We start from the raw sequence: 9687 nt of genomic DNA, 5'->3' as shown, positions 1-9687 counted from the left end.
CACTCACACACTCACACACACCTCCAGACCAATTAGTAAAAGTCAAATGGACTGAATTCTTTCCCTGCAGTTACCACTTAATGATCTGGCAGGGAAGATGTGATAGGGGTGATAGGAATATGTGGAGAGGTGTGAAGGAAAATATGGTTCCTCTGCCTTAAAATGTTTGCAGGAAAGGATATTAGAGCCAGGGCTTTGTTCCTGAAGTCCACCACCGTGTAGCTGATAACTAACGGATCCACGCAGCTGATCATGTGATGTCTGCACTGGGCGCACTCCTCAGCCGTCACCTTATTGGTAATGATGTCCAGGCCATGGTAAACCTGAAAGGAATGCAAATGAACCACAAAAACAAAATAAATAAAATGAGAACGTTCACAAAAAATGAACAGTCATGGAGGAGCTAAAAATAGAAACTGCATAAAATTGCCCAATAATGCACTCTAACAATTGAAGTTCTTTGTCCTAGAAAGCATAAAACCCTGGACAACACTGGAAAAAGGGTCTATAAAACAAATAGGGCAGGAGACTGAAATCCATGCTAGTGGTGGGGTGTGTGTGAGTGTATTTGTCAATGTCAGAAGCTGGAAGCAGGCTGTTACGGAGAAAGGAATGAGGAGCACTGCCTATCGTCCATGTGAAATGGCTCTGACCGTTCCTGCAAATTATGATACACACCTCCTCTGTCCATTTTACATCACCCAGCGAGGGGGCTCCCTCGTGGAATCTGACAGCTGGTTGTCATACAGTAGTCCGTCATGATTTTCATACACACACACACAGCCAAGAGTGGAGAGATTTAAAAGGGATATGCAGAGCTTTCTACCAGGGCTTGTCTTTTTAGAGGCCTTTTTCCATCCAAACACAATCTTGTTGTCCTTTGTTTCATGTCATTGATTATTCTGAAAATCCAACTCTGATAAGGCTCCTTTTATGTACTGCATTTGTTATATGAATTGGAGACACATTTCCACCCGTAATGTGGTCAAATATGTTCTTCACATTTTGGTTTGGAAGGTCACAATATGATTGTATCTTGAGTGTATGTACATATTTATGCTTTCCAATTACAGTCGAGTATATGTTACACCAGTCATTAGAAGACATAAGATTTAGTATTTTTTGGATAACAGTGTATAGTCAATGGTGGAAAAAAGCAAATCTTGGATTCTCATTAGTTTTAGACTTACATTCACCCAAATGTATGAAAAAATGAAACTACCAGTATATTTGGTTATACTGTGAAGATTTATTTTGGTTACATGGTACTGCTTAGTGGCCTCTGAAAGGTGACTGTCTATGGTTAGTTCTCCACTGGCAAACCACTATAAGGCTTGTACTGTGAAGCAGCTGACAGAGGCGGTAACTGCAGTTGTAACCTCAAACTTGTGATCATAGTAATGACCGGGCCTTCTCATTTCTCTATTTTCTGCTTCCTCGTCTCCTCTCTCCTCCGCCCTCCTGCCTGCTACCCAGAAACTGATATCAGCGCACCATTGTGAAGGACATCTCAATTCCTAAAATGCATCTCAAGAGGAGAGAGGAGGCTTGCCAGAGGATCTATGAGTTTATACTTCGCAGAAGTCTTTTCAAATGTTTTGCTACCCATGACATATAAAAGAGGCACGACACACAGCTGGAATATACAAACCATGGCGGTTAGTTGTGTTAGTTATCTAAGATGATCAAATGTGCAATCAAACTCTCTGCCCTTCAACGTGTGAGTAGCGACTCGTAGGGCGCTGTTCTAAACACACTGCATTCCTCTTTGACATTTCACCTTGATACAGGCAGTCACTTTGGTAACAGCCAAAAAAAACCTCCTCAAATACCGACACACACATAAGAGATTTCTTAGAGGGAGTTTGGCTTAATATTTTCCCTGAAAGTACAGAACACAATGAAAAACTAATATTGTTATAAATAACAGTGCAATATAAACTGAGCTTGATAGTGAAAGAGCAGTTTTATTGGTCAGGACTGAAGGTAAATGGCTCTTTCGGGTGTTAATGAAATTTCTTTTATTTATAACTACTATACCTATTTGTGTGAAGATACGTTTGTATAGAGTATGGTGTGTGTGTTTTAAATTAGAAGGATGTCTCATTTTGTTAAATGCCTCTCTTCTCGTGTTTCTTCCTCATCTCTTCCATACACATCTCGAGTGGGAGGGACTAGGACACAAGGAGAGGAGGTGGGGAAAAGAATCAAGGATGTACAAATTGAGAAATGATGTCATATAGTATATGCCCTGCTAGCATTAGCTACATGGCTTCTGATCTCATGGCGCAAGACAACAAAGGTATAGAACCTAACCTTCCATAAGGGGCCACAGTAAGCTTTGCTTAAAAATAAGTGAAGCTACAATACATACCAGCAACTGACTGAGGTTGATATAAGTCCCGTTTAACTTTTTCAACTCTCAGCCCTTGTTGGGGGGCTTAAAATGAACAATGGAGACACATTGCCCCAAGGATCATTGACCAATGGATCATTGGTCAAAAGTAAAGTTCAGAAGAAACACAATTGGTAGATTTACTGTACTGTTACGTAACAAACACAAGAGGAAATGTATTGCAGTGTCGGTCCATCCCTCAATTGCTGGCTTCAAACCACTTTGGTGTAGTTGGGTACTGTAGATGGAGCAGCATTAATTCTACACCATGCTAGCACAACAATATTTTGACAATAAAGAAATTGGAATCTTGTATCATTATGCAGTTTACAGGGCTAGTAATCAAGTTGCAGATGGCAAAATATACGTATCATGTAAATATACCTCTATGGCCCGTCCTCTGCACAGCATCTGTGTATAGTCTACCATCAAACATTCAAAGTATGTCTGTGTGACTCTGAAAGTGAATAAGCCTGAAGTTGCCAGGAAAACCTTACGAAAACCCTTCTGAGTCAAAAAGTTCCCAAACAATTTTACCAGTAGGCTGAAACTTCTGGTTGGAGTCATCCTTGATTTGAGTAAAAAAAATAAAATAAAAAAAGCTTGGTGAAGTGCTCTATTGTTCAATAATTCAGTGTAGGAAAAGCACAGTCCAAAATGAACACATAAGTATTATTTTTACAACGTGAAAGAATGGATGAATGGATGGATGAACTCTTGACTAACACGTGATCTTATTTTTCCCCTCTGTGGAAATACTAAAAATTTTAAGACAAACGATTTGTTGCATTGTAATTTACGATTTTTTACTATTTCTCTGAGACGAATCTTCAGGTCAGCGAGGACTCGATGAAGTCAGTAGTAGTGCAAAGATGAGAGAGGGGTGTGGGGCCATTATTGTAGCAAAACTATTTAAAGTATTTAAAGAGTGGAGAGTACCTGTATCTCAATCCATGTGTGCGTAAGCAGATTTGTGAATGTGTGATAGAGTCTCTAAATACATACTGAGATTTGTGAATGTGCAGTCAGAATTTGTGTGTGTCTAAATCTGTATTCAGATCTTCAAGTCTATTAAGATTTCTTATGTGTAGACAAATCTATAAATGCTTATATATTAATGGCTTTTTACAGGTGACTTTTCCACTTCTGCTGCAGCAGAGATCTGTAAATGCGTGTGCCTCTGTAAGAACCAAGCAACAGTCTGATCTTACAATTTAACTCGTCAACATTATATTATGTATGTAGCCAGGAGGTTACATTAACGAATTAAGTCAACATTATCTAGCTACTGATAAAAAAAATCCGGCAGCAAAATCAATGGTCACAACTAGATTTGAGAAACCTGCTTTTGTCTATGTCTGTCTAAAATCACAAACCATTTGTTTTTCGCAGATTATTAAGAATTTCGAGCGTAAACTGCGTGAACTATATTTTTGAGTTTATAAGATTGTCATAGTTTTTCCTTCTTTAGTTCCGTTAATCTTCCAGTTTTAGTATTTTGGTTTTAAATTTCTTAAAATGCTGATGTGTCCGTTTTACTTTGTTAATTTGGGTCAGATAGTGGCAAGACATTAGTTTGTGTTAAATGTCCTTTTTAAACACATGTGTCTTTGTCCTGTCGGTGAAAGGTAGAACATGTAAGCAAGAACCAAAAAATACAATTTACTGGTGTCTCTACTTTCTGTTTAGGAAGTGTTTTGTAATGCAAGGCGTGCCCACATCCTCTTGAATACCTCCTAACTTTGTTACCAAGCATCTCCCAGTAGGCTAAATCTTAAATTTCAAGGCAACAACATCACAACTGTTTAACCAAACATACAGGCACTGAGTAATCAATAAAGCTGTGCAGGTTATTGATCATATCCTTGGTGAAAGTGCGTGTGTGGGTTGCGTGTACTTCACCAAATGTTCTTCAGCACCAAGGCAAGCCAAAAGTGGGGAGCAGGGCAGGGCAGAACAACCCAGCCTGATAAATTATTCAAAGCTTCTCTGCACGACACGACTGCCAGCCAAGGGAGGGATGGATGCATGGATGGACAGATGAAGGAGATGGAGAGCAAATGAAGGAGGGTGAAGGTTTGAAGGGGTTTTTGGAAAGTAAAAGAGCATTGGAGATGATGAGAGAGAACAGGAGATGAACAGACATAAGAGGAGACAGAAGTGTGCTGTGTACTTGTTACAGAGAACAGGATGCTCTCTGACAAATTTGCACACATTATCCACCACCACCCCTCCTTTGCCTTCACTGCTCTTCCTCTCTCTCGCGCTCTCACACACATACACACACTCACGCAGAGTGAAGACAGAATGATAGGTAGCAGAAGGATGGTGAGAGAAAGACAGATAGAGATGCTCAGAGATATAGGTTGGTATCAGGTTGGCGTGAGTGTGTGTAATAAAGAGAGAGATACACTTAGTAGGGGTCATGCGTCTCATTTTGAGCCACACTCCCAGATTAACGCACTTCTGTTCCCCACATTACAAAAAAAAAAATCTTTTCTAAGGACTTTTTTTCGAACTTTTCGAAATTGATAGCTACAGAACAGCTACTAAATTGACCTTATGGTGAGATTTTGTCATGTATTGTTTTCAAAGCTAAGGTTGAAAGTTACTTCTACCAACATTCAAGTAGATTCATAGCATTTTGCAGCAAAAAGTATTCTACTATCTCTCACTTTTTTCACTCTTTCACTTCCATCCTCCCTTCTACATTATGGCTAACAGCCCCCCTGGTTCTTCTAAAAATCACTTTTCTTTCTCTCCAGCAGCGGTAAAGTTTCCCCCTTCCATCTGTCCTCCTCCTCCCAATCCCTCCTTTTCGTCCGTTCTTACCAGCCACCGACAACACAGCTAATCATTATATAACCACTCCTCCATGTACATTTATGTGTGCTTGTGTGTTGCAAAAGCAGGCTGTGATGATTTTAATTTTGCCTTAACGAGGACAAGGAGACCCGAGAGGAAAAGCAGGCAGAAGAAGAGCGGAGCGTAAAGCAGAAAAACGCAAAGAGCCACTTGAGTGGAAGATATGAGCGGAAAAATGCTTTGAGGGGGAGCTGCAAATGAGAGAGAAAATGAGAAAGAAATGAAGAAATGAAGTCGAGGCGGTGGAAATGAGCTACAAATTGCAGCAATGTTTGAGCTCAGAGTCGTAAAAGGAATCAAAGATAAAAATCAACACAGCTAACCGTGTTTACACGTCTTCTGGAGGAGAGAGAAAGATGTCACAATAAAACGAAGAGATTGAGTCACTGTCGAGCGTTGTTTCAAATAAAACGTGAAAGTGTATTATTGTCTGCTTGGATGGAAGATGCAAAGCACCATTATTTAGAGACAAAAAGATGACAAAAAGATGACAAAAAGTGGAGGAAGAATTGATTACTGCTGCTAAGCAAGTTGCTGTTCTTTGGTTTCCGCATATTCTGATCATATTTCACTCCATCTCAGGACCAAACAACAAAATGCACTTAGCAGTTTTGTAATAATGATCAGTGTATTCATGGAAATGCCAGCACGCATGGCTTTTCTAGGAGGTGGACAGATATCTGAAGCCAACTCTGAATTGCAAAGAGATGAATCAGTCTGATAAACTGTGCTGTTTGTTTTCCATTAATGTTCTCATCTTAATGTATTGTGTTATTTCTTTATCAATAAAACCTCCAGGAAGTGTAAGAAGTGTTTTCTGGGAAGCTGCTGAGGAAACGTTTCAGAGATACACTCGTCACATTCAGCTTTTCTAATTCCAAACGTCATAATTCACACTGATATACTTCAATGGAAAGTCAGCTAATGTGGGCTCAGCTGCCTACTCCTTCCTGTCTCCCTTTTAAATGGATGTGAATGGATGTGACCGTATGGCTTGTGTGCAAGTAAGGGAGGAATGTGTGTGTGTGAGACAATGAGCGCAGTGTTCGAGCTCTGCAGAGCCTGCAGCCAGCCTGCCTGGCCAACCTTACGCCCTGCACGAGACAGCTGTTCCTCTACCACATAAATAAGGGGAGAGCATGGCCAAATGAAAGAAAGAGGGCAAGAGAGACAGAGCGGGGTGAGGGAAAAAGAAAGAGACGGAGAGAACAAACACTCATTGAGACATGAAATACAATTCAGAGCCAGCCAAAATAGGATAAAGGGGAATAAAGCAGACCTTTTAGAGCATGTTTCGGTTTGTCAATATTGGTATTTTATCAATGTACTTGCAAAATGTTGCTTTCTTACCAGATATGACCATAACAGACCATGTCAAATATCTTTAAAGTTAACTTTATTTTATGTGATGCACACACAGATACTGACCTGATTAAGCAGATCGTGTATCAGCAAGACGTTAGGCATGCGCATACTGATTTCTACTCTGTTTGAAGCAACATTTTGGGAAATACGCTCATTTGCTTTCTTCCGCTGGTCAACTGCCCAAATCTATGGTTCAAAGTTCATCAAGTTCAACTCCAAGCGAAACATTTTGGCAGATGTGTTCCTCACTTGTGAGCCAATCCAGTAACAGCAGTGTTTACATTGGAGCAAATTCATTTCACCTTAGAATCCTGCTCTTTGAAAAGCTGCTATGACAGGATGAGCGTGCTGGTGTGTCTGTCGCTGATGCAGAGTAGTTTCAAAAACACACACAAATCTGCACAAGCCTACATGGAGCGCTTGTGCATGAACGTCTTCACACGTTTATTATACACGCAGAGGAATGATTTGAATCAGTTTCACAAACCTGGCTGAGTCTGGAGGCGAAAAAGTCAATCAGTGCATACCTATAATTATTCAATAATACGAGTACGTTCTTCACTAAAGGCGTTTTATGTGCTACAATTTTCATTTTAATGGTAGTTTTGGTTTCAGTGATGCTGTGAGGATCTAAATTACATTTCCGTTTCAGTTTTTTTTTCCCCCAAAAAACAAACCAAACAAAATATATATATATTTGGCATTAAAACTGTAACTAAATTACTGATCAAGAGCAATAGCTGAGTCAGCTGTAATCAGTCAATAGAGGGAGAGAGGAAGACGGTACAATTCGTCCTTATTCTGACCCCTGGACATGGCACTATAGACATTCAACAGCCAAACTGTAAACTGTGTTGCTTTATTTTTATCCTTCTGTCTGAATCCTTTCCTCCATTACACTTACAACAGAATACCTATCTGCCTATTTTCTCTTTTTACCCCTTCTCTTCTTCCCCCTCAAGGCACCATCCTTTGACAATTTATCCCTCCATCTTCCTCTCGTCTCTCTCTGTCTCTCTGTGGGGAATGGCCCAGTAATGCCAGACTAATAAATCATTCATGGCATTGCCTCCCCTCCTCCCTCCTCCCTCCTCCTCCTCCTCCATCCTGCCATCCTCCCATCCTCCCTTTCCCTCGCTGCTTTACTGTAGCGGTGACCGCATCACCACACCCGCGGACAATTGCAATTCACACAGACACACAAGCACACAACAAAAATAAGAGTTAATCAGCTCTCTTTTTTTGGGCTTGCTCCTACACAGGCTTAGATTACTTAAAAAGATGCATCATAAATCAGATGTGGGAGGCAGCATCGGCTGAGTTACAATACAAACAGATACGTCAAAGCCCAGACAGGTCATAGCCACACCAGACAGATAGAGAGACAGTGGGAGGGAGCGAGAGAGAGAGAGAGAGAGAGAGAGAGAGAGAGAGAGAGATGCACAGAGAAAGAGAGGAGGAGGGGAGGGTGACTGCAAGCAAATTACAGGGATATAACACATAGCTACACAGTTTTTGAGTGTAGGATGTGTTTAATGCGTAGATAAGCAGTTGGTGTTGTTGTATGCGTGTGTGTGTATGTGCATAACAACCTCTGGCTAATAACCAGCATAAACTTTGAAAGAATGAGCGCCCCTCACAGCGGTCAAATCAGTTGACTACATTACCATCACATTTCCAAATTTACGACTAAAAAGGCCAATGAGCCCTCGGAGTTTTTAACCAAGAAAGACCTCCTTCATTCCGCTTTTAAGGGACTAGGAGGGCCAAGATGACACATGACAGTTTTCCTGACGTTCAGGCTCATTTCTCACATTCAACAAAAAAACCACAAGCCTGACAAATTGTCTTCCTTTGTGGCAATTTTCACCGCTCATTTTGTCTTAGACAGAATAAGGCAGCTCCTTCTTTCATACATGGATAAAGCAAAGTGTCACTGGCCACCAATACTTCCAATAGTCCCAAACACTAAAGTGATGGTGCATGCATGTGCATGACCTGTTAAATTGCCCCTTAGGACCTCTGATGGCCCTTTAGTAAGACAGCCCCACCCACACAAACACCCTTTTTTCTCTTTTTTTTAACACCCTGCAGTGGAACAATGGATTTTGTGGTCACAATGTGTTATAGTTAATGCATTGAACAGTTGGCTGAGTAAACATGAGAAATAAGCACAAAAATTACAACATGTGCAAGACTTGAAAGTGTTGAGTAATTCAGATTATGGGATGCACCGATTGGAACATTCAGGGCCGATACCGATGTGTAAAATAACAATTTGGCTGATAGCAGATGCCGATGCATTTTTGCATCTCTGCCCTGTTGCAGCTCAGGCCATCTTATTTGCTGATGTCAGTCAACTGGGCAAATATCGGCCAATACCGATGTTCAGCCGATAAATCGGAGCATTCCTAATTCAGATCTTTAATGTCAAACTATACTAACTTCCATTTATTCCACCAGATATGAAATCCATGATAGTGAACGATAAGCATTCTCTATTTTTTGTCAAACTTAAGCACATAGTTACATAGCAGCTCCAAGCAGAGACTCCTCTTTTCTGGTGCGTTCAACTAACTAAAAATTAGAACTTAACCCGAGAGTAAAACCTTGCACCAAAATGTCCAATACCGGTACATACTTCGTCAGCATTGTAAGAATTGCATTGTACTGTATCATGAAGTATCCTGAGCTAAATCGCGAAAAAACATCAGAAAGGTCTTTTCAGATCCTTCAGATTACTAAGGAGTGTAGGGCTGAACGATTTATCGTTTTCTGATCGAAATTGCGATTTCAGACAACGCGATCATGTGATCGCTAAAGCTGCAGATTTGCAGCGCTCCTGACTGACCCAGGATCTGTTGTGTCAATTATTTTACACATACATGCCGTCTCCCTACCATCCTGCCAAGCTCACCAATAAGAAGCGGCATGCTACTTGTGGACAGGTCACGCTAACCAATCAGTATTAACCTACTCCTTAATTCCTTAATTGTAATTAGCAGAAATAGCTTCAGCTGGACCAGAAGCAGAGTTAAGGGATTTAATCCCCAAGAAAAACA

General features: G+C 40.7%; 1 protein-coding gene across 1 annotated transcript in view; it reads right to left on the bottom strand.

The window, feature by feature from the left end:
* LOC118343216 (tRNA dimethylallyltransferase-like) overlaps positions 1-9687 on the bottom strand; it is a 33258-nt gene that overhangs the window by 21382 nt on the left and 2189 nt on the right. Inside the window, exon 2 of the mRNA XM_035681972.1 lies at positions 171-323. Coding sequence (XP_035537865.1) covers positions 171-323 — 153 coding nt within the window. The remainder of the gene's footprint in view (positions 1-170; positions 324-9687) is intronic.

The sequence above is a fragment of the Morone saxatilis genome, unplaced genomic scaffold (assembly GCF_004916995.1).
Source record: "Morone saxatilis isolate NCDOM2014 unplaced genomic scaffold, NCSU_SB_2.0 Contig9, whole genome shotgun sequence".
NCBI classification, from domain to species: domain Eukaryota; kingdom Metazoa; phylum Chordata; class Actinopteri; family Moronidae; genus Morone; species Morone saxatilis.
The sequence above is the reverse complement of the archived record's forward strand: the minus strand, read 5'-3'. Positions and strand labels throughout refer to the sequence as shown.